The sequence below is a fragment of the Macaca thibetana genome, chromosome 19 (assembly GCF_024542745.1).
Source record: "Macaca thibetana thibetana isolate TM-01 chromosome 19, ASM2454274v1, whole genome shotgun sequence".
Taxonomy (NCBI): domain Eukaryota; kingdom Metazoa; phylum Chordata; class Mammalia; order Primates; family Cercopithecidae; genus Macaca; species Macaca thibetana.
The window spans coordinates 38,742,212-38,765,784 of NC_065596.1; the positions used below are offsets into that span (position 1 = coordinate 38,742,212).

The window sequence follows — 23,573 nt, forward strand, 5'->3', positions numbered from 1 at the left end:
GCTACTCGGGAGGCTGAGGCAGGAGAATGGCGGGAACCCGGGAGGCGGAGCTTGCAGTGAGCTGAGATCCGGCCACTGCACTCCAGCCTGGGTGACAGAGTGAGACTCTATCTCAAAAAAAAAAAATAAAGCGGAATCCTTGACTTTTTTTTTTTTGATACGGAGTCTTGCTCTGTCACCCAGGCTGGAGTGCAGTGGCACGATCTCAGCTCCACGCCCCCGGTTCACACCATTCTCCTGCCTCAGCCTCCCGAGTAGCTGGGACTACAGGTGCCCGCCACCATGCCCGGCTAATTTGTGTGTGTATGTGTGTGTGTTTTTAGTAGAGACGGGGTTTCACCGTGTTAGCCAGGATGGTCTCAATCTCCTGACCTCGTGACCCGCCTGCCTCGGTCTCCCAAAGTGCTGGGATTACAGGAGTGAGCCACTGCGCATAGCCTGGAATTCTTAATTTTTTAAAGCTCTAGATGCTCTGCCTTTCAACTGTGCCAGTTTTTTACATAGATGGGGTTTCTCTATGTTGGTCAGGCTGGTCTCAAACTCACAACCTCGTGATCTGCCTACCTCAGCCTTCCAAAGTGCTGGGATTACAGGCGTGAGCCACCGTACCTGGCCTATGTTGACTTTTAGGCCACAAAAAATTGACCAAAATTTTTTTGACAATTACATCTTTAACCATGGCCATTTTAAGTTTTGTCCTCAGCCGGGCACAGTGGCTCATGCCTGTAATCCCAGCACTTTGAGAGGCCAGGGCAGGCAGATCATTTGAGGTCAGGAGTTCGAGACCAGCCTGACCAACATGGAGAAACCCTATCTCTACATTTTTAGTAGAGATAAAAATTAAATTAGCCAGGCGTGGTGGCCCATGCCTGTAATCTCAGCTACTCAGGAGGCTGAGGCAGAAGATTCACTTGAACCCAGGAGGTGGAGGTTGCAGTGAGCCGAGATCCAGCCATTGCACTCTAGCCTGGGCAATAAGAGGAAAACTCCATCTCAAAAAAAAAAAGTTGGCTGGGCGCGGTGGCTCACGCCTGTAATCCCAGCACTTTGGGAGGCCGAGACGGGTGGATCACGTGGTCAGGAGATCAAGACCATCCTGGCTAACATGGTGAAACCCCGTCTCTACTAAAAATACAAAAAAATTAGCCGGGCAGGGTAGCGGGGACCTGTAGTCCCAGCTACTTGGGAAGCTGAGGCAGGAGAATGGCATGAACCCTGGAGGCGGAGCTTGCAGTGAGCCGAGATCACGTCACTGCACTCCAGCCTGGGTGACAGAGCAAGACTCTGTCTCAAAAAAAGAAATTAAATTTAAAAAAAGTTTTGTCCTCTTCCTTCTTGGAGAGTTCCTTTGAAGCTTCACAGCAACCAAGGAATCTATTTCACTGATGAAACAATTCAATCTACTTTAACATATGACTGGTTATTTAGAATTCCCATTTTGCATACTACTCTCAGTCTTCCAGATTGCTGGAATGTACAAATAATGTAATTAAAAAATCAATTTACAAAGCTTACAGAAACTTTTAACCTTCCGTGGCCTAAGGCTTTTCCAATGGTCCTGAATGAAGGAGCCTACAAACCAACTCTCCTTAATGTGAGCTCCGGGGAGACAAAATATCAAAGATCAAGGGCTCCAACGTGGAGATTCTGTTTATGAGAAATGCCATCTAATAAAGGACTCCCTACAACCATGTTGAAGAGAACTCCAGCCTGGGCAACATGATGAAACCCCATCTCAACAATAACAACAAAAAAAGCAAAAATTAGCTGGCATGCACCTGTAGTCCCAGCTACTTGGGAGGCTGAGGTGGGAGGATGACTTGAGCCCAGGAGGCAGAGGTTGCAGTGAGGTGGATTGTGCCACTGTACTCCAGCCTGGGCAAAACAGCCAGACCCTGTCTCAAAATAAAAAAAGTTGGGGGAGGCACATCAGGTATTCTTTTTTTTGTTTTGTTTTTGAGGTGGGGTCTCGCTCTGTCCCCCAGGCTGGAGTGCGGTGGCGCGATCTCGGCTCATGGCAAGCTCCGCCTCCTGGGTTCACGCCATTCTCCTGCCTCAGCCTCCCAAGTAGCTGGGACTACAGGCGCCGCCACCACGCCCGGCTAATTTTTTTGTATTTTTAGTAGAGACGGGGTTTCACCATGTTAGCCAGGATGGTCTCAATCTCCTGACCTCGTGACCCGCCCACCTCGGCCTCCCAAAGTGCTGGGATTACAGGCGTGAGCCACCGCGCCTGGCCTATGTCAGGTATTCTTAACCAATCCTTGTGCAAGCTAAACTCAAAGGCATTGACTCGCAGATTTTTCATTTTTAAAAAATGCAGCCCTGCTTGAGTAGACATCTTCGATCATTCCAGATCTCCAACTGAGGCAGTCCCATTCCCCAAGAAGGAAGAGGACAAAACTTAAAATGGCATGGTTAAAGATGTGATTGTCAAAAAAAAAAAAAAAAAATTGGCCATTTTATTTTTTGTGGCCAAGAACTCAATAATCATCATTGTGACTGATAGCATACCATATACCAGTCATCTTATAGTTCACACCAGCATGAGAAGTAGAAAATGTGTTAGAAAATATCACTCAGGGCCGGGCGCGGTGGCTCAAGCCTGTAATCCCAGCACTTTGGGAGGCCGAGATGGGCGGATCACGAGGTCAGGAGATCGAGACCATCCTGGCTAACACGGTGAAACCCCGTCTCTACTAAGAAATACAAAAAATAGCCGGGCGAGGTGGCAGCGCCTGTAGTCCCAGCTACTCGGGAGGCTGAGGCCGGAGAATGGCGTGAACCCGGGAGGCGGAGCTTGCAGTGAGCTGAGATCCGGCCACTGCACTCCAGCCTGGGCTACAGAGCGAGACTCCGTCTCAAAAAAAAAAAAAAAAAGAAAATATCACTCAGGCGGTTGGGCACGGTGGCTCATGCCTGTAATCCCAGCGCTTTGGGAGGCTAAGGCGGGTGGATCACCTGAGGTCAGGAATTCAACACCAGCTTGGTCAACATGGTGAAACCCTGTCTCTAGTAAAAATACAAAAATTAGTCTGGCATGGTTGCAGGCACCTGTAATCCCAGCTACCTGGGAGGCTGAGGCAGGAGAATCACTTGAACCTGGGAGGCAAAGGTTGCAGTGAGCAGAGATCACGCCATTGCACTCCATTCTGGGCCACAAAGCAAGACTCCATTTAAAAAAAAAAAAAAAAAAAAAAAAAAAAAAACTAAAAAAGAAAATATCAAACTAGCACTCAGGCCAGGTGCAGTGGCTCATACTTATAATCCCAGCACTTTGGGAGGTCAAAGCAGGTGGATCACTTGAGGTCAGGATTTCGAGACCAGCCCGACCAACATGGTGAAACCTTATCTCTACTAAAAATACAAAAATTAGATGGGTGTGGTGGCATGCACCTGTAATTCCAACTATTCGGGAGGCTGAGGCACAAAAATCTCTTAAGCCCAGGAGGCAGAGATTGCAGTGAGCTGAGATTGCGTCACTCTGCTCCAGCCTGGGTGACAGAGCAAGATGCTGTCTCAAATAAATAATTAAATAAAAAATTTAAAAATGAAACGTTTAAAGAGTTAAAATGCCTCCAAACATGCATACACTGCTTGAAATGGTAATAATGCCTCTAAGCATTTGATTAAATCACAACTTTAATACTTCTAAGTGTTGGGTTTTTTTTTTTTCTTCAGGGTTTTTGTTTGTTTGTTTTTTCCTGAGACAGGGTCTCTCTCTTACCCAGGCTGGAGTGCAGTGGCTCCATCATCGCTCACTGAACACTCCAACTCCTGAGCTCAAGCAATCCTCCCACCTCAGTCTCCCATGTAGCTGGTATTACAGGCTTGCAAGACCATGCTCAGCTAATTTTTCTATTTTTTTTATACAGATGGGGTCTCATTTTGTTGCTCAGGCTGGTCTCAAACTCCTAGGCTCAAGTGATCGCTCACCTTGGCCATCCAAAGTGCTCAGATTCCAGGTGTGAGCCACTGCACCCAGTCCTGAAATGTTCTTAAATTCTTTCAAAGTAGCAAAATTTATATTAAAACATTCAAAACATGATGAGCTCCCTTGCTCTACAAGGATTTACAAGTAGAATCAATTAGGTGGACAGTTATAGCTGACATTTGACAGAGAGATAGTTATAGATGGAGGTAGGTATAGAGGGAAGGAGGCAAAAAGAGTTAAGGAACTGGACACCTGAGAACTGTCTACAGGTTCCAAAAACAAGACAAAGAGAGAACCTTTTATTCTCTGCCAAGAGGGACAATCTCTATTGATACTGCTCTGCCTTTCGTTTTTATGTGTCAAAGACACTTAAATTGGCCTATAATCCCAGCACTTTGGGAGACCGAGGCGGGCGGATCACCTGAGGTCAGGAGTTCAAGACCAGCCTGGCCAACATGGTGAAATTCCGTCTCTACTAAAAATAAAAAAATTAGCCAGGCGCGGTGGCGCGCACCTGTGATCCCAGCTACTAGGGAGGCTGAGGCGGGAGGATCACTTGAACATGGAGGTTGCAGTGAGCTGAGATCGTGCCACTGCACTCCAGCATGGACAACAGAATAAGACCCTGTGAAAAAAAAAAAAAAGACACTTAAATGGGTCCCAAGAAAAAAGGAAAAAAGAATCAATATTGTGATGTGTAGGGCAAGACAAGAACTAGATGGTCTAAGGACAAGCAAGGCTGGGGAAGTACCTTCTGCCCATCCAAATTACAAGGAAAACAGATGCTTTGGGCAAGAGTCCAAGAACAATCACAGACTTGAGGCAAATGTAGGGTTACGGGCTGAGAATTCTTGGTGTAAAGGTTGAAAAACTGACCTTAAACCTTTACGGGACACTGACACAGAGAGGTCGAACTCGCGCCCAGGACGCACAGTCAGTGAGGCGGAGCTGGGAAGGGAACCCTGAGCTCCAGGCTTCGGCGCCTCCACTTACACCTGCCCTACCCGGTGCGTTTTGTCCTCCGTGCTGCCTGCTGTGGTGCTTTCTGGAACCTCGGCAGTTTCTGCTTTTGCACCTGCAGGGTTTAGTCTCGGGCTGCTTGGGAGGACACCGGGAATGCAGAAGGCAGGACTACACACCGGGCGAGTGCACCAGCGCCACCAAACCCTTGAAAACCCGAGGCCGCCGCGCGACTCCATTTCCCAACGCCCCGCGCGGCGGGGGCTTGGGCGTTGCCAAGGAGACCGGCAGTGGCCCCGCCTCCACGCAGGGAAACAGGCGGGAACCACATGACCGGGAAGGCTGTGCGCAAGCGTCCGCGGCGCGCATTGGGCCAATGAGAACCGAAGGGCTGGAGTTCCGGCGGTGGGACTGTCATTGGCCGCCCGCGTCAGGCCATACCGGTGGTCTGTGCTGGGGCCCGCGGGTCGGGGCCAGTTTCCAGGAGGTTCCCGGGCCCCGAGGCTGGCGGCGAGGAAGGTACTGGCTGAGGGCCCGCGTCGGGCCCGCCCTGCGCACGCGTCGTGACCAAGGGCGCCGGCCACCGGCCGCGCCCCCAAGCCTCTGTTTCTCGGAGTGCGTTGTGGGCGTCCCGGGGACTGTCGGGCCGCGGCGGGAGCCATGCGCTCTCCCACGGTGCGGCAGGCCAGGAGGCTGCGCGCTGGGCGTTCCACGTCCCTGACTGGCGGGGAGGCTGAGGCGCGGGGCGGCCCTGGGACGCTGCGGGCGGGGATGGCGGTGCCGGGTGGTTCACTCCTTTCTTCCCTCCCAGCTGCGGGTTCCGCTGGCGGCGGCGGCGCTGACAAGCCCGCGCCGGGGAGGCAGGGGAGTCCCTGCTCCCACAGACCGCGCCCCCACGGAGGGAGGCCGCTTCCTAGACCTCGCCTCGTTGTCTTTCCTCTCCCCGCCCTGGGGGGTTGCGGGGGTCAGTGTAAATCCCTGTGTCCAGGGCACCGGTGGGCTCCCGACTTCCGGCAGTCAGGGGGCTGAGGTCCTGAAGGAAGCTCCGAGGGGAGAGTCCTGCGTGTGCAAAACCTGGGAGGGGAGCCGGAGCCCAGGTGCTTCTGGGACTGAGCGCTCTCGATGTGGAGCTGGGGGAGAGGGGACGTGTGTGGCTGCAGTAGCAGGCGAGGAGGTGGGTTTTTTCTCGGGGGCGTCGGGTTTTGAACAGAATCAGGACATTCTCTGAGTTGGGGTTTTAAAACGTTCCACCGTTTGTTGCGGGGAGAACAGACATGCCAGGGGTGTCGGCATGAAGGGAAGAACCAACTGCCACAGTCTGGGCAGCAGTGGAGGTGAGGGGCCAGGTGAATTCTGGTGGCTCTGCGGATGCATCAGGTGTGGGCTGTTTGAAGAACGAACTGCTCCATGTGGTTCAACCTGAGCGCCTGGAAGAAGGGAGCTGCTGTAGACAGGAGAATTGAAGGGAAAGCAGGTTTCCTTTAGGGGGAAAGCTCAGGAGTCTGGGATGTCCCAGGTTGGTCATGTCACCGGACCTGACGTTGTTGGTGTCCTGGGCTGAGGACAGGGCCTATGAACTGGACTAAGGAATGGGTAGGGACTCAGCCAGGTGTGGGCAGTTATGGCTTGAGTGTGAAGAAGACCAGCTGGGATGACTGGGGCTATTGGGAAGAGCCTAGCACCCAGCTGAGGAGGGAAGGGTGGCAACAGAGGGGAAGAAAGAGAGGGGACACCGTGGAAAGAGGAAGGGATTGAGTTCCTGTGTTCACAGGTTCTTGGGGCTGCTTCCCTGTGGCGACTGGTGAAAATCATCCAGTCCCTCAGGTTGGATGAGCAGCCTGGAAATGTCTGGCAAGCAGGCTCAGCAGGGGAGGGTCCCAGTGATGGGTATGCCTGGGAAGCCCCAGCTGGGACTTACAGAGTTTCTTGTTCCAAGAACAGGAAAGGCGCATCTGGTCATGCTGAATCATGAGTGGATACCTGGGGCTGCCCTTGGTGTGGCAGCTGAGGGCTCAGCCAGGGCTTGCTCTAGTTTGCTTGAGTATGGCGTGGCCAGTGGGGAGGCCAAGAAGGCATCTGGGGTCTGGTCAGGGAGGGCAGAGGGGAGGGTTCCCAGACACGTGAGGGAAGTGCCATCTGAAGATGGTGGGGGCAGAACCCAGGGAAGGAGGGTGAGTGTCTGAGGGACATCATGGGAGGTGGCTGTTGGGATGGGGAGCTTGGTCCTGGCTCACAGCCATACCTTAAACCAAGCTTGTCCAACCCACGGCCCAGGATGGCTTTGAATGCAGCCCAGAACAAGTTCATAAACTTTCTTAAAACATGAGATGTTTTTGCAAATTTTTTTTTCTAGCTCATCAGCTGTCATTAGTGTATTTTATGTGTTGCCCAAGACAATTCTTCCAGTGTGGCCCAGGGAAGCCAAAAGATTGGATAACCCAGCCTTACACCATGCCTGTCTCCTCCTCCCTGCTCTTTTAGGACCAGATGGCCTTCGAGGATGTGGCTGTGTACTTCTCCCAGGAGGAGTGGGGGCTCCTGGACACAGCCCAGAGGGCCCTGTACCGCCGTGTGATGCTGGACAACTTTGCACTTGTGGCCTCGCTGGGTAAGGTCCTGGATACCCTATGAAACGGGCAAATTGATGAGAAGCTGACTAGCCGGGACTGCCCCTCACCTCCCTGGTGGCTGACGAGCAGGCCCATACCTTGCAGCCAGGGGTCATGTGGAATAGGGGTCTGGTCCTGTACACATGCAGTCTGGTTGGCTCAACCACTTCCTTTGGCCCTGTCCGGCTGTGGCTTCTCCAAGCCTGGGCTCAGTCCCCTTCCTTTGGTGCTCTGGGCACAGTTGCTGCCTTGGGGTGAGTGAGCTATTCCTGTGAGCCCCTTGTCCTGTGCCATCTTTAGATTCTCCTGTTGCACAGATGACATTTTCTTTTTTTTTTTGTTTTTTTTTTTTTTGAGACGGAGTCTCGCTCTGTCGCCCAGGCTGGAGTGCAGTGGCGCGATCTCGGCTCACTGCAAGCTCCGCCTCCTGGGTTTACGCCATTCTCCTGCCTCAGCCTCCTGAGTAGCTGGGACTACAGGCGCCCACCACCGCGCCCGGCTAATTTTTTGTATTTTTAGTAGAGACGGGGTTTCACCGTGGTCTCGATCTCCTGACCTTGTGATCCGCCCGCCTTGGCCTCCCAAAGTGCTGGGATTACAGGCGTGAGCCACCGCGCCCGGCCAGATGACATTTTCTGTTTCCATGAAGCCCTGACTCCTGCCCTCTGTTTGGAGGTCGGTTGTCTTGAGCTGGGGCTGGACTCTAACCTGTACCTCCTCCTCACAGGACTCTCCACCTCTCGACCTCGTGTGGTCATCCAACTTGAGCGTGGCGAGGAGCCCTGGGTTCCCAGCGGAACGGACACGATCCTGTCCAGGAACACCTACAGGAGGCGCAACCCTGGTGAGTGGGAGCTCAGGGTGGGGTGAACTCGGGAGCAACCTGTGGCCACGCCTCTGTCCCTGCTTCCCAGACTCCCCAGAAGCACCCTCCTCACCTGCCTCCCACCTGATTCCCTTCCCTTCTATCAGCCCCTCCTGGAGGCTGCAGCCTTAGCTGCCCTTGAGGGTGGTGCTCCAAGGGCACAGGAGCTGGGTTGACACAGAAGGGTACTCAGGCTGTGGTGAGACCATCTAAGAGTCCTGCCATCAGCTGGGCTGGCCTCAAACCCTCCATGGCTAGTCACTGCCATAATTTTTTTTTTTTTTTTTTTTTTTTTTTTTTTTTTGAGACTGAGTCTTGCTCTGTCACCCAGGCTGGAGCGCAGTGATGCGATCTTGGCCCACTGCAAGCTCCGCCTCCCGGGTTCATGCCATTTTCCTGCCTCAGCCTCCCAAGTAGCTGGGCCTACAGGCACCCGCCACAGCACCCGGCTAATTTTTTGTATTTTTAGTAGAGACGGGGTTTCACTGTGTTAGCCAGGATGGTCTGGATCTCCTGACCTCGTGATCTGCCCGCCCCGGCCTCCCAAAGTGCTGGGATTACAGGCGTGAGCCACCGCGCCCGGCGTCACTGCCATAATTAATAGGTCATATCTTTCACCCATCATTCATCTTTGTGTTCAGTAAACGTTTCCTGAGTGCTCACGGTGGCCAGGCCCATTCCAGGCAATGTAGGCACAGCCTCAATCAGGATGATCCTAGTCCTGCTTTTCTGGGGCTCCTGGTGTGGTGGGAGAGGGAGGCAGTAAGCAGGATTCAGGAGTATAGAGCACTGGATGGAAGTCATTGCACGAGCAGGTTGGGGAGTGGGTGCCTGAGCCGGGGGGACCATAGATGAGCAATGGACAGGAGGTGGGCGGAATAGCCAGTGTGGAGATGTATGTGGCATACAGCAGCCGCTCAGTTTTCTCAGCTTCACATCCCGGGTGTCTGGGGGCTGCCGTCTTGCTCATGGGAGTCCCCAGTGTAGTCAGTGCCACACCTGTCAGGGCAGATGGTTCCTTCAAATCCCAGCCCTCTCCTGGAGGGCCGGCCTCACCTCTACTTTTCCCCTAAGCTTTTGTGTCAGCCCCCCCCCCGCCCCGGTTCCTTCTTGCCTGTCCACTCAACCTGCCCTGGTCCTCTCCTAACCAGGATGCCCCCGGCAACCACTGTTTCTCTGCCTTTAGGTTCCTGGAGTGTGGCAGAGGATGGAGATGTTTCTGGAGAATGGCCACGAGCTTTCCCAGATACCCCACCTGGGATGACTACTAGCATCTTCCCAGTTGCCGGTGCCTACCACAGTGTAAAAAGCCTGCAGCGACAACGGGGTGCCTCCCCATCTCGGGAGAGAAAACCCACAGGGGTGTCGGTGATCTACTGGGAGAGACTCCTGCTAGGCTCGGGCAGTGGGCAAGCCAGCGTCAGCCTGCGACTGACCTCCCCACTTAGGCCTCCCGAGGGCGGCCAGCTTAGGGAAAAGACCCTCACAGAGCACCCGGTGCCTGGGAGGCGGCCCAGGACCCCTGAGCGGCAGAAACCATGTGCACAGGAGGTCCCTGGGAGAGCCTTCGGGAATGCCCCGGATCTGGAGGCCACCAGCGGTCGAGGGCATCATGGAATGGGTCCGACTTGGCAGGAGCCTCAGAGACTCCTTGGTGGCCAGGAACCTTCCACCTGGGATGAGCTGGGCGAGGCTCTCCCCGCTGGGGAGAAGTCCTTCGAATGCAGGGCGTGCAGTAAAGTGTTCGTGAAGAGCTCCGACCTCCTCAAGCACCTACGCACCCACACCGGGGAGCGGCCCTACGAGTGCGCCCAGTGCGGCAAGGCCTTCAGCCAGACGTCGCACCTGACGCAGCACCAGCGCATCCACAGCGGCGAGACGCCCTACGCCTGCCCCGTGTGCGGCAAGGCCTTCCGGCACAGCTCCTCACTGGTGCGGCACCAGCGCATCCACACGGCCGAGAAGTCCTTCAGCTGCTCCGAGTGCGGCAAGGCCTTCAGCCACGGCTCCAACCTCAGCCAGCACCGCAAGATCCACGCGGGCGGGCGTCCCTATGCCTGCGCACAGTGTGGCCGCCGCTTCTGCCGCAACTCGCACCTGATCCAGCACGAGCGTACGCACACGGGCGAGAAGCCCTTCGTGTGCGCGCTCTGTGGTGCCGCCTTCAGCCAGGGCTCCTCGCTCTTTAAGCACCAGCGCGTGCACACAGGCGAGAAGCCCTTCGCCTGCCCACAGTGCGGCCGCGCCTTTAGCCACAGCTCCAACCTCACCCAGCACCAGCTCCTGCACACGGGCGAGCGGCCCTTCCGCTGTGGGGACTGTGGCAAGGCCTTCGCCAAAGGCGCTGTGCTGCTGAGCCACCGGCGCATTCACACGGGCGAGAAGCCCTTCGTGTGCACGCAGTGTGGCCGCGCCTTCCGTGAGCGCCCGGCCCTCTTCCACCACCAGAGGATCCATACCGGCGAGAAGCCCGTCCGGCGATCCAGGGCCAGCTTGCACCCCCAGGCCAGGTCTGTTTCCGCGACATCATCAGAAGGTGCGCCAGGGAAGGAAACCGAGCCCACTTCCGCCTCGGGCCCAGCCGCAGTCTCGGAGCCAGGGGAGGTCTGAGGTCACAGGTTGCAGCCCTGGCCTTGTGTGAATCCCGTCCACAGCTAAAGGGCATATGTCCTCTGCAGATCCACAGCAGAGAAAAAGCCCCGTGTTTGCTAGTCAGGGCTTTGGCTGTGATTTCATTTGCACTTGGGGACAGGAGTTGCCAGTTCACCCACAGATCACACCTCCATCCCCAAAGAGGTAGCACTACAGAAGCCTCATGGGGAGGATGTGGTGGCTGAACTCTAGTGGGGCCGAGACTATTCAGAGCCAGTAGGAGGTGGACAGTCACAGCACTGCACTGTGGTGCTGCTTCATGTGTTGACAGTGGGTGCTAAGGTGAGGGGGATGCGGGCATGGGTTGGGGGTGGCCTAGAGAAACTTACGACAGCTGCACACAAACTGGCTGCTGGATAGATGCCCACTGAGGGTATTCTCAACCCACCACTGCCTCTGTTCATCCAAGGCTTCCTAGAGGCCAGCCTAGCAGACAAGAGACCACAAGGGACTGGGGATCAGGGTGTGGGCTCTCAGTGTCAGCCACCTCCTCTGGGAAAAGAAAAGGTTTGGGTCCACTGAACATCATGTTTGCAGACGCTGACAGGTGGGGTCCTAATGAGAGCCAACACGTGCTCACTGCCAGCTCCCGTCCTGAGTGCTGGGAAATTTCTCCTGAAGCCCTGTGAGATGGCTGCTGTGGCTGGTATCCTGACTTGGAAGATGAGGAAACTGACATAAAGGGGAAGGTGAGTTTCCCATGGCACACAGTGGAGTCGGCACCCAAGTCCGGGTGGACTGATCCAGCATCCAGATGCCTCATCTCCTGGGCTGCACTCTAGTTGGTCAGGTATGAGGGCCTGGCCTGGCTTCACACACATAGCTGACTCAGGAGAGGGATGCCCATGGGGGAACATGTGACTCTCAGCTTTGGAAGGACAGAGCTAGGATGATAGCTTTCCAGTGGCACTCGTTCAGGTGTTCGCCCAAGTCTCAGCTTGGCCAAGGCCTGTCACTGACTCGCTTACCAAAGTCGATGTGATGAGGAGCCTTTACACCTGAGGGGATGATGTTAACTTCAGACAAGATGGAGCTGCTCATTTTTGCTGGGTGTGGTGGCCACTTCCCCCCCAGCCCCTGTCTCACCTTACCCCCGTTATCCCTCCTCATTTGGAGGCTGGACAGAGAGCTGAATAGGAAGGACTTGCTATTACCTAAGGCCATGTGTGACACCCTCCTGAGGACCTCCCCACCCCAGTGTAATGGCCCTGCATGGCCGGGACTGGGGGCCATTTGCTTCCTGTGGCCTTCAGCAGACCAGGCTGTGTCCCTACCTGGAGCCTCACCTCCAAGCAAATTCATGTTCTCCTTAATGGAAAAAAAAAAAAAAACCGACTAGCTTCTGCAACTCGGAATAGGTGTTGCAGTTTCCTGTACAGCAGTTGGGACCTCCAGAGCATGGTTGTTTTCAATAACAGTTCAAAGAGCTTCTCTGATAAAGGTTTCTTTTTAAACGTGTGTGAACGGTAGCAACCTGACACCCATTTCACCCTCATACAATGCAGATGGTATTGAACATACCCTGACATGCCATCAGCGTTTGTCGTCATCACAGAAGTTCCTGGACTTGGCTTCAACCTGGGTACCCTCAAGAGGCCACAGAGTAGAGATGCAGCCTGTCTGCGGCCCAGGGAGGGAGTGGGATACCTGTATCCTTTTCAGGGCCAGAGGTGGGGTTGTGGGAGCCAGGAGCTCGATGAAATGGGATAGAGTGGGGCTGCCTGGAGCAGCAGCTGGGCTAGGAGACGAGTCCTGGTGGATCCTGGCAATGGGAGGATGGTAGGTGGAGAAACCAAGGCAGGGGCTGTGTCCCTTCTGCTGCTGAGATAGAGGGCGTGGCCATGTGGTGACCCTGCAAGGCTGCCTCCAGACCAGTGGGCACTCCATCCCATCTTCCAAAATCTTGCAGCTATCCTGCCCTATACACAAAGAGCAGAGTCAGGCCCCACTTACTTGATATTGGGGCCAGATTCTTCCACCTGTGAGGAGACACACAGGACCCAGCTCCCCCGGAGCCTGCAAGACTTGGGCCACCAGAATCCCAGTAGGTCCCTGAACCATTGTCCCCCACTAAGTCTGCAGAGCTGTGAAATGCAGACAATAACCCTTCCCTGCCTGAAAGAGCACTTTTCTGGGGGAGCCCATGGGAGTCAGGAGCAAAAGCATCTGTCAAGTATATACCCAGAGAGTTACATGAAATCATTTCTGTGCCTTTGATAGATGCTTCTTGAACAAAGTTTCTGCCCTGAGCCCGCCTGACCCCTCAGGCTGGGCTCAGTGCCCTACCTTGTCTTCCCACCAGCCTCCTCCCTCCATCAGGCTCCTTTCCGTATCTGCTTGTGCCCCTGTTGTCCCTCAGTTTGTCCACCCTCTTCCAATCTCCCCCTCCCCAAACCCATGACTGGTCAGTGGCCCCCAGCCTAGGCTCCCGCCTCCACGCAGGTCTTGGCCCCTCAGCTGACCTCCCTCTCTGCTCTTACTTTTGAGTAGGTAGTGACTGTAAAAGTATCTCCGGGCTTCTAGGTCAAAAGGTCAGACTGAACACCTGCATCTCAGTGGGCTCAGAAATCCACTGAAACCAGAGGGGAGTATTTAAAACACATAAACCCACAAGTATGAGGATGGTGAAAGAGGAGTCAGGAGCAATGGCATGCCTAAGCTACACATGGATGAGAGCTGTCACTACGTTAGGGAAGGCCAAATACTGCGTGGCGACATGGGGAAGTGGAGAGAGTTCCCACCACGCTGACTCCAGAACTGCAGAAGGCTGAGAACCAGCAGCCCAGAGACGGGAGACCTGTAACAAAGCTGCCTGGGAAACAGCTACTGAAGAAGCCCTTAACGCCCCACTGCTCTCCCCACCTGGTGGAGGGTGAAAGTTTTTTTGTTTTCTGAGACTACGCATAGTCCCAGAAAAAAGACCTAAGCACCTCATCCCCAAAAACAACCTGAGGAGGCCTCTGGAAAGCTCCGAGTTCACAGGTCTTACCCACGCACATGCTCAGTGCTTCCAATCAGCGATTAAGGCCATTGCTTTTCATCCGGAGCAGGCAGCAGGGATTCCCAGGTATCCAAAGCAACCAAAACAGGCGGTGTAATTTAGGACTGAATAATTCATGGCTCGGCCACTTTAAGTGTGGAAGCAAAACTGACCCCACAGATACAGAAAACTAACACTGCTTATTGGGAGACACTAGTGTCACCCTGTCTAGTTCTGCTCCCCAAATTAAATAAAAGGGAAATAAACAGTTGAGCACGTCCCATCAGCCTGGAGGGAAACTTCCGCCCCCAACTTTGTAGGACTGACATCTGAAGACGTCAGAGACTGCGGTCACAACCGTCGGTACCTCCTCAGGGCGCTTAACAGGTCAAAGGCGGCCCTCGCACCCTCCCGCCGGGAGAAAGCCCAGGCTCAGGGTGGTCTTCCACACCACCGCCTCTCCCGGGACCACTTGGAAGCAAGCGCCAGCGAACTACTCGACCCAGGAAACCACTGGGCCGCCACTTCCAGCCTCTTCGGAAGTCGAGGCAACGCGCCTGAAGGTTGCCATGGGAACAGCTGGAGGCGGGCGGATATGCCCTGTTTTCTGGGGGCTGCCCGCGGGAAATGGCGTGGGAGCGGCGAGGGCCAAGCAAGCGCCCCCTCTGATTGGGTAAAACCTCCTGCCTCTCTCCTCACCTGCCAATGGGAACCGGTCCACTGTACAGACGCGCGGGTTTACAACATGGGGAGAGCTGCTCCCAGGGCGGAGGGAGTCCACATAACGCGGTCTCTGCGGCACCTCCTAGAGGAACAGAGCGCCTCTCAGGCGTCAGCGGCTGCTGCAAATGCTAGTCCGCGGGCCACGGCCGCGCCTGTCTTGCGGACGCTCATGGGAAACGTAGTTCAAAGGGCGTGGGTGGTGCCTTCGGTGCAGGCGAGAGATTGGTCGGCGCGGCGTCGCCGGGGCAACTCCCGGCTAAGGCTCCCCGCGTTGCGCGGCGCCGCTTCCGGGAAGCGGCCTCCCAGCAACGGCTCCGGGGTAGAGGTGAGCGCAGGCTTCCAGAGGCGGCGCAGCCGTTCCACCCCGTGGGAGGGTTTGGGGCCGCCCTCGGGCCTGCACAGCTCCTGCTCTCGGCGCCCTGGGGGCCCGCCCACCTCCCGACAGGCCCCGCTTGTTGGCTCAGCCTTCACACGGGCCTTTCCTCCCCCTCAACACCGCTCCGGGGGGCCGGCCCGGGCACGTCCTCTTGGAACACCTCCCTCTTGCCTTCCCCTTTGGGAAACAGACCCCGAAGTTCGAGCATCCCTCGGATAGGCCGGGTATCAGGCCTGGTCTCTCAGGCCAGTCCAGGTGGGCGTGTTTCACTCCAGACCCTCAGGGCCGGGATGCTGTGGCCATCCGTCGACTCACGCAACGTGGAGCGTTGGCCCCGTTTTCCTTGGCGTTTGCCTTTCGTTTTTACGTGCACGGGTCCCGGCAGTGTGAGTCATCCACGGTTCGCTGTGGTCAGCGAGCACGGTGTCCACATCGGCCCTTGCCTCGCCCCATACGCCCCACGTGACCCCTCCCCAGAGCCAGTCCTAAGGGAGGTCCCACCCAGTCAACATCCCCGAGATTGTGGAGGGAGACTTGCCCCCATATTTTACAGCCTGGCTCCACCTTCTAGCCCCTGCCTCCCTGGACCACTCTCCTCCCACCTCGGCTAGGCACTGTCTGTGGCTCCTCAGCCTGGCCCTGGAACTCTGATGACTGTTCTTCTCCACCTCTTTACCGTCATCTTCCAGCAGTCACCTATTGGACCTGTTTGCAATTTCCGGGAAGCTCCTTGGACACCTTGCGTCCAAGCATTTGTCCCCGAGACTTCCTCCTGCCCTCATTTGCCATCATTGTTTAGCTCCCGTGACCCTCCTCCTTCCATGACGCTTTCTTGGCTTTACCTTCTCTGGCCTCAGAGTACACTTGGTCCTGGTCTCAGCTCCCTGGGCGGGGCCTGGTGTCTGCCTTTCCCTGGCCAGATTCTCTTGGCTGACATTCTGACCCTTCCTTTTCTTTAGGCCCATCTTGACGATTCCAAGACCACCCCCTTGAGCAAAAATGCCATCCCCTCTGGGTCCCCCATGCCTGCCCCTCATGGACCCAGAGACTGCCCTCGAGGAGCCTGAGACTGCCCGCCTCCGCTTCCGAGGGTTCCGCTACCAGGAGGTGGCAGGTCCCCGAGAAGCCCTGGCCCGGCTGCGTGAGCTGTGTCGCCAGTGGCTGCAGCCTGAGGCACACTCCAAGGAGCAGATGCTGGAGATGCTGGTGCTGGAGCAGTTTCTGGGCACACTGCCTCCCGAGATCCAGGCCTGGGTGCGCGGTCAGCGGCCAGGCAGTCCTGAGGAGGCTGCTGCCCTAGTCGAAGGACTACAGCATGACCCTGGGCAACTGTTGGGCTGGGTGAGTGTGGCTGGCATCAGCTTCTTGGAGGGATAGACCCTGGCTAGAACCCTTTTGACTTATTTCTTCTCCTCAGATCACAGCCCACATCCTGAAGCAGGAGGTGCTCCCTGCAGCTCAGAAAACAGAGGAACCATTGGGGAGCCCCCACCCCTCAGGGACAGTGGAGTCCCCTGGAGAGGGTCCCCAGGACACCAGAATAGAGGGGTCTGTCCAGCTCAGCTGCAGTGTGAAGGAGGAGCCCAATGTCGATGGACAGGAAATGGGTGAGATTGGGGTCCACCCGGGATGCAAGGTTCCTGGAGGAAGCGTGGACACTCCTGGCTAGGGTGGGAGTCCCAGGAGAGGTTGTGTCAAGGCCGGGACTCCTGAAATGAATGTGGATGTCCCTGTCTGGGATGGGGCCCTGGGAGGCAGGAGCCAAGGGCTGGCTACGTGCCATGTCACACAGCAGAGGATTTCCTTGTCTGCCATGGCTCATGTGGGCAGCCCCTGACACCACCTTTCCATCTGCCCCACTTTTCAGCACCCTCCAGCCCTCCACTTGCAGTGCAGTCCCCTGAGGGGCACCATGGACACCAAGCAGCAGCCTCCACATCCTTCCACCCTCCCAGGATTCAGGTGAGCGCTCCAGGTGGGAAGCGTAGGCCCCAGGTGTGGGAAGGGAGTGTCCCCATGGCTGCCCTCTGCCTGGTGGTTTTCCAGGCTCCTTGGCTAGTGACTCTTTGCTGCCCAGAAGTGGAGTAACAGCTGTACCCCTCCACAGGCCCTGGGGCAGAGGGACAGACTGGTGATCTATTATTGAAAAGGATTTGGGGCTGGACATGGTGGCTCACACCTGTAATCTTAGCACTTTGGGAGGCCGAGGTGGGTGGATCACCTGAGGTCAGGAGTTTGAGGCCAGCCTGGCCAACATGGTGAAACCCCATCTCTACTAAAAATACAAAAATTAGCCAGAAGTGGTGGCAGGCGCCTGTAATCCCAGCTTCTAGGGAGGATGAGGCAGAACAATCGCTTGAACCCAGGAGGCAGAGATTGCAGTGAGCCGAGATTGCACCACTGCGCTCCAGCCTGGGCAACAAGAGCAAAACTGTGTGTCAAAAACAAAAAAAAAAAAGGATTTGGGCCTCAAGCCATGAAAATGCAGTTTAGAGTGGCTGGAACTGGTGGGCTTGGCTTCCTCACCTCCGGAGAAATCAGGTGGGAGGTTTGCTGCTCCCAGAGGTCCTGAGCCAGAACCTGGGGATTTGAACGTTTGCGTGTAGCTGGGGAGGGGACAAGATGACCAGCTGTGGCAGGACTTCCCCACACCTGAGACCAGATGGAGACACTCTTCCTGGGACATGCCCAAAGTCCCTTCTCTCCCAGGGGTTTCCTCAGAGGCCACCTGTTGGCCCTGGAAGCTCAGCTTGAGGCCCCTGCTACCTGGATCACTTGGTTCCCAAGTGTGGGCAGCAAGGCCTTTTCCTCTCCCAGCTCCTCTGCTTCTAACAGCTCCACTGGGAGCTTCAGCAGCATTGCTGGTTGAGATGTGTTTCAAGGCTGAGAAGTCCTTCCAGGCTCCCTCCACAGCCCCATGGCACAATCAGAAAGTGAGCCAGGGTGGGTAGGCTGCACTTCCCACAGTGTCCTCACGTCCAGCCAGCACCATCTCTGGCTGTGGCTCCTCACAGCTACCACCTTCCTGCGCCTGGACTTGCCACAGCTTGTCCCTCAGGATGATTTTCCCAACCCAGCAAAGCCCCAGATGGTGGGACTCAGGAGGCAAGGAGAGCTGACCCCCAAGCAGGGAGTTCATTCCTTGATAAACTCACTCAGGTCCCTGTAATGCTGCCAGGCCCTCCCTCTCAGCAGGGTAGGGTAGTGGAGGGGGATGAGAGCTAGCAGCCGCACTGGTCAGGTGATCTGAAAGAGGACCCTAGCACTTAACAAACACCCACCTCAAGATCATTCTCAGCAGGAGGAGCAGATGAGGCATAGGTAACCTGCTGACTCCCCCGGGTAGTAAGAATGTGAACTAGGCCGGGCGCGGTGGCTCACGCCTGTAATCCCAGCACTTTGGGAGGCCGAGGCGGGCGGATCACAAGGTCAGGAGATCGAGACCACGGTGAAACCCCGTCTCTACTAAAAATACAAAAAAATTAGCCGGGCGCGGTTGTGGGCGCCTGTAGTCCCAGCTACTCGGGAGGCTGAGGCAGGAGAATGGCGTGAACCCGGGAGGCGGAGCTTGCAGTGAGCCGAGATCGCGCCACTGCACTCCAGCCTGGGCGACAGAGCGAGACTCCATCTCAAAAAAAAAAAAAAAAATGTGAACCAGATAGGGCAGGGGAGGAGTAGAAGGACACCTACAGTGATGGGCCACATCCGCAGGAGGAGTGGGGGCTGCTGGACCGGTCACAGAAGGAACTGTACTGGGATACGATGCTGGAGAAGTACGGCACGGTGGTCTCCCTGGGTGAGGACCAGCCAGCCCCACCCCGCCCCCCTCCCTGGGGCCTGCACCCACCCTAGCTGGGCAGGGACTCTCTGTTACCAGCCCTACCCAGCTCTCCCACCTTCCAAAGGAACACCCTGTCTCCTGCCAGAACCCACCCCACCCCTCCTTCATGCAAACCCTGCGCCTAACTGTGCCCCCCACCCGGGCAGGGTTACCGCCCCACCAGCCAGAGGCACAGGCCCAGTCAGAGCTGGGGATGCTGCTCATGGGGACAGGCGTCTGCAGAAGCCTGCGCTCAGGTGAGTGCCCCACACCATCCAGCCTGAATCACCCCTCCTGTATGGGTGGGACCTGAGCCACCCACTCTTAGGGGGATGGGAGCTTGTGCCACAGCCACAACCCTGAGGGAGGGGGTGCCGAGTGCCGGAACTCACCTGGTTTGCCCCTGCCCCCAGGAAATGAGAGTGAGGGTCCACCCGGCTGCCCAGAGGCCCAGCCGCCCCAGGGCCCAGGGCCTGCAGCCTGGGAGGGCCTGCCTGAGGCCACCACTCCTGCCCCCACTGCGCGCCCAGGGACACCACCAGTGCCCACTCAGCCCACACCCACAGAGACGAGACTGGAGCCGGGTACCACCCCTAGGAAGCCCTACACGTGCGAGCAGTGTGGCCGCGGCTTTGACTGGAAGTCAGTGTTCGTCATCCACCACCGGACACACACGAGTGGGCCAGGTGCGCAGTCCCCAGGGCTAGCCGCCGGGGAAGGCACAGAGAAGCCACCGCAAGGGGAGCTGGCCTTTCCGCGCCACCCCCGACATTCACTCGCAGGCCCCCGGAGCTACCCATGTGAGGAGTGCGGGTGCAGCTTCAGCTGGAAGTCGCAGCTGGTCATCCACCGCAAGGGCCACACGGGCCAGCGGCGCCACTTCTGCAGTGACTGTGGCCGCGCCTTCGACTGGAAGTCGCAGCTGGTCATCCACCGCAAGGGCCACCGGCCGGAGGCTCCATGAGCAGCCACGTGGCGCAGTCACTCGGGGCCTCGCTGTTCTCGCGGCCTGGATGCAGCCTCTGGGGCACCAGTAGAAGACTCTGGAGGCAGAAGGGGATGCCGGAGTGAACAGGGGGTCCTAAGCCAGTTCCCTGCCCCTGGTCTGGTCTCCCCCAAAAGACCTGGGTGCAAGGAAAAGGAGCTGCTCCCTCCCTCCTTGCCCCCGCCTCCTGGAGGGAGGTCTGAGTTCCTTTCTGTGGGTGACCAGTGCCTGTGGGGTGACTGCCAAGCACCAGGCTCCCTCCCTCCCCGCGACATGGCCCTGGGATGACAGCACTCCCTCCCTGGGACCTCCTTGCCTCAGGGGGGTGTTCACAACCTGTGCCTTCCCACCCCTCTGTGCAGAGGCTGGGCCTGAGGTTTCAGTGTGGAGGGCAGAAGACCCCGGAAAGCCCGACTGGCTTCCGTTTCTCCTCCGTGTGTGTGTGAGAATTTTAACATAAATTCCACTTCCATAATACAGAGTTTCTGAGTAAGAATCCTGATTTCTGGCTTCTGCTGGTTGGGAAATAGGCAGTTTGCTGTCTCTGCCCAGTAGCTGGAGCCACAGGGCAGTTGGTCCCGGAATGGCCAAACCTCTGTTGCCCCAGAACCCAGGTCCCCAGCCTCCCTTGCTCCTTAGCCGTCCACATCACTCACCAGCCTCACTGGCCTTGGAACTCATCAGTCCCAGCTTGAGTAGACACAAAGGGGATTTCCTTTCCAAGCACGGCTGGACAAGGGGGACCTCTGAGAAGAGGGGCTGCAAGCAGGTGTTGCCAAGGCCATGGTTACTTCCAGGTCAGGTCGCAGCCTCCATAGTTAGCTGGTCGTGCAGCAGGAGGGCAAAGGGTCAGCTCCCTGGGAAGCACCGGATCTCCGGGCAGTCACTGGGGACTCGCCTCCCCGGGAAGCACCGGATCTCCGGGCAGTCACTGGGGACTCGCTAGTGCACTGTATTAGTTTCTTGTTGCTGCTTTAACAGACTTGGCAGCTTGAAACAACAGATTTATTCTCATAGTCTGAAGGTCAGAACTCTGACATGGGTCCCACTGGGCTAAAATCAAGGTTTTAACAGGACTGGTTCCTCTTGAAGGCTCTAGGAGAGAATCATCTGTTTTGTTGCCTTTTCCATCTTCTAGTCAGCCCACGTTCCTTTTGTTTTTTCTTGATCCCTTCCTCCGTCTTCAAAGCCAGCCATGAGTAGTCACGTCTTCTTTAGGCTGCCTAGGCTGCCAGCTCTCTGGCACCAGTCGATCCTTTGGTCTCCTTCTCTTAAGGACCCTTATCATACCTTGTCCCCTACCTGCACGCTTAGTCACACCTGCAGGATCCCTTTTGCTGTATGAGATGTTCACGGCTTCTGGGGATTGCAATGGGGAGTCCTTGGGCCCTTTGATTCAGCACTCTCCTTCCTACTCTAAAAACAAGGGGCATTTTCACAGGGGATGGTTTCAGAAAACAGGTGCCCTCTCGGAAGGAGCCCTTGCCAGCTGCTGGTTTATGCACCAGTTACAGGTAGATATTGAGGGGAGCTGCAACTGTGGTTACCCCAGGAGGGGCTCCCTGGGACAGGGGGCAGGAACCCTGCTGCAGCCTGAAGCTGCAAGAGCAAGCCTCTCCTCAGAGGCCTATCTTCCCCATCCCCTTTTCTGAGGACCTTCTAACCCATTGCTCCCGTGCTCAGGCCTCCGAAAGCAGGGCCAGTTTAGAGATGGAGCTGTGGGTGGGTGATCTGTGAGCAAGCAGGAGGCGAGAGCTGTGCTGGGGACAGAGAGGAAGAGGACAGAGCGTACCCAGGGGCTCCAGCCAGGCCCCAGCCCCAGAAGGGAGAGCCAGGGTATAGAAGGCTGTGAAAGGGCCAGATCATGCAGGAAATGCTGCAGGGGTGAGGGTGGTTTTTTCTTTTTTTTTTTGTTTGTTTTTTTTTTTTTTTTTTGAGACGGAGTCTCGCTCTGTCGCCCAGGCTGGAGTGCAGTGGCCAGATCTCAGCTCACTGCAAGCTCCGCCTCCCGGGTTCACGCCATTCTCCTGCCTCAGCCTCCCAAGTAGCTGGGACTACAGGCGCCCGCCACCTCGCCCGGCTAGTTTTTTTTTTGTATTTTTTAGTAGAGACGGGGTTTCACCGTATTAACCAGGATGGTCTCGATCTCCTGATCTCGTGATCCGCCCGTCTCGGCCTCCCAAAGTGCTGGGATTACAGGCTTGAGCCACCGCACCCGGCCATGAGGGTAGTTTTTTAATAAACTTTTTCACATTTAGAAGTAATTTATGCCCACTTAGAAAAATCTGAAATATACAAGATGGCACAGAAGATCGTGAAAATGGCCCCTAATTCAACTGTCTCATGTCAATGCTTACTCTAGAAGTTTACACATCGAAGTGTTTGAAAGTAGTTTCTTGGCCGGGCGCGGTGGCTCAAGCCTGTAATCCCAGCACTTTGGGAGGCCGAGACGGGCGGATCACAAGGTCAGGAGATCGAGACCATCCTGGCTAACATGGTAAAACCCCGTCTCTACTAAAAAATACAAAAACCTAGCCGGGCGAGGTGGCGGGCGCCTGTAGTCCCAGCTACTCGGGAGGCTGAGGCAGGAGAATGGCGTGAACCCGGGAGGCGGAGCTTGCAGTGAGCCGAGATCCGGCCACTGCACTCCAGTCTGGGCGACAAAGCGAGACTCTGTCTCAACAACAACAACAAAAAAAGTAGTTTCTTGTAAGGCAACTTACGTTGTTTCACTTCGGGAGACCAGGAGTTCAAGACCAATGTGGGCAACATGGTGAGACCCTGTCTCCAAAAAGAAAAATTAAAAATAATAGGCTGTGTAATCCCAGCACTTTGGGAGGCCGAGACGGGCGGATCACGAGGTCAGGAGATCGAGACCGTCCTGGCTAACATGGTGAAACCCCATCTCTACTAAAATATACAAAAAAAAAACTAGCCGGGCGAGGTGGCGGGCGCCTGTAGTCCCAGCTACTCGGGAGGCTGAGGCAGGAGAATGGCGTGAACCCGGGAGGCGGAGCTTGCAGTGAGCTGAGATCCGGCCACTGCACTCCAGCCTGGGCGGCAGAGCAAGACTCCGTCTCAAAAAAAATAAAATAAAAAGAAATAAAAATAAAAATAATAGGCTGGGCGTGGTGGCTCATGCCTATATTCCCAGCACTTTGGGAGACCAAGGCAGGTGGATCACTTGGAGTTTATACCAGCCCGGCCAACATGGTGAAACCTCGACTGTACTAAAAAAAAATACAAAAATTAGCCAGGCGTGGTGACAGGTGCCTGTAGTCCCAGTTACTTGGGAGGCTGAGGCACAAGAATCACTTGAACCTGGGAGGCAGAGGCTGCAGTGAGCCACGATGGCACCACTGCACTGCAGCCTGGGTGACAGAGCGAGACCATGTCTCAATAATAATAATAATAATAATAATTAGCCAGGCATAGTGGTGCACACCTGTAGTCCCAGACACTAGGGAGACTGAGGTGGGAGAATCACTTGAGCCCAGCAGGTTAAGGCTGCAGTGAGCTCTGATAACACCACTGCACTCCAGCCTGGGCAACAGGATGAGACCCTGTCTGGAAAAAAAAATATGGAAATGGGAGATGGAAGGGTAGGTCAGACAGAGGGATGATGGATAAAGTAACCATAAATATTCAAAATGGGAGAGAGATGACCCC

At 55.9% G+C, this 23,573-nt stretch overlaps 3 protein-coding genes across 8 annotated transcripts in view; 2 read left to right on the plus strand and 1 right to left on the minus strand.

The window, feature by feature from the left end:
- Positions 1 to 23,573, minus strand: part of ZSCAN18 (zinc finger and SCAN domain containing 18) — a 407,087-nt gene extending 383,514 nt beyond the window's left edge. Inside the window, exon 1 of the mRNA XM_050768621.1 lies at positions 23,570 to 23,573. The gene's annotated coding sequence lies outside the window, so the exon portion shown is untranslated. The remainder of the gene's footprint in view (positions 1 to 23,569) is intronic.
- Positions 5,298 to 12,474, plus strand: LOC126941842 (zinc finger protein 324A). Of its 2 annotated transcripts, XM_050768634.1 has the most exons (5): positions 5,298 to 5,413; positions 7,376 to 7,502; positions 8,231 to 8,347; positions 9,555 to 10,904; positions 11,558 to 12,474. In XM_050768634.1, the coding sequence occupies exons 2-5, from the start codon at positions 7,382 to 7,384 to the stop codon at positions 11,647 to 11,649; spliced, it is 1,680 nt and encodes a 559-aa protein (XP_050624591.1). In that variant the 5' UTR covers positions 5,298 to 5,413; positions 7,376 to 7,381; the 3' UTR covers positions 11,650 to 12,474. The 2 variants fall into 2 exon arrangements, with proteins under 2 accessions (XP_050624591.1, XP_050624593.1); XM_050768636.1 differs by having other exon boundaries at positions 9,555 to 11,650.
- On the plus strand, positions 12,984 to 20,381 carry ZNF446 (zinc finger protein 446). 5 transcript variants are annotated; one of them, XM_050768676.1, is made up of 7 exons: positions 12,984 to 13,064; positions 16,059 to 16,440; positions 16,517 to 16,706; positions 16,967 to 17,061; positions 18,811 to 18,895; positions 19,087 to 19,176; positions 19,333 to 20,381. In XM_050768676.1, the coding sequence occupies exons 2-7, from the start codon at positions 16,099 to 16,101 to the stop codon at positions 19,881 to 19,883; spliced, it is 1,353 nt and encodes a 450-aa protein (XP_050624633.1). In that variant the 5' UTR covers positions 12,984 to 13,064; positions 16,059 to 16,098; the 3' UTR covers positions 19,884 to 20,381. The 5 variants fall into 5 exon arrangements, with proteins under 5 accessions (XP_050624633.1, XP_050624631.1, XP_050624632.1 ...); XM_050768674.1 differs by lacking the exon at positions 12,984 to 13,064 and adding an exon at positions 13,079 to 15,048; XM_050768675.1 differs by lacking the exon at positions 12,984 to 13,064 and adding an exon at positions 13,079 to 14,673.

What these genes read in the sequence shown, in the direction of transcription:
- LOC126941842 (XM_050768634.1), top strand. Translation starts at nt 7,382, where the DNA reads ATGGCCTTCGAGGATGTGGCTGTGTACTTCTCCCAGGAGGAGTGGGGG. An exon ending in CTACAGGAGGCGCAACCCTG is followed by an intron (nt 8,348 to 9,554) that starts GTGAGTGGGAGC and finishes CTCTGCCTTTAG; the next exon opens with GTTCCTGGAGTGTGGCAGAG. An exon ending in TTCCGCGACATCATCAGAAG is followed by an intron (nt 10,905 to 11,557) that starts GTGCGCCAGGGA and finishes TCATGTTTGCAG; the next exon opens with ACGCTGACAGGTGGGGTCCT.
- ZNF446 (XM_050768676.1), top strand. Translation starts at nt 16,099, where the DNA reads ATGCCATCCCCTCTGGGTCCCCCATGCCTGCCCCTCATGGACCCAGAG. An exon ending in CTGGGCAACTGTTGGGCTGG is followed by an intron (nt 16,441 to 16,516) that starts GTGAGTGTGGCT and finishes TCTTCTCCTCAG; the next exon opens with ATCACAGCCCACATCCTGAA. An exon ending in CTGCAGAAGCCTGCGCTCAG is followed by an intron (nt 19,177 to 19,332) that starts GTGAGTGCCCCA and finishes CCCTGCCCCCAG; the next exon opens with GAAATGAGAGTGAGGGTCCA.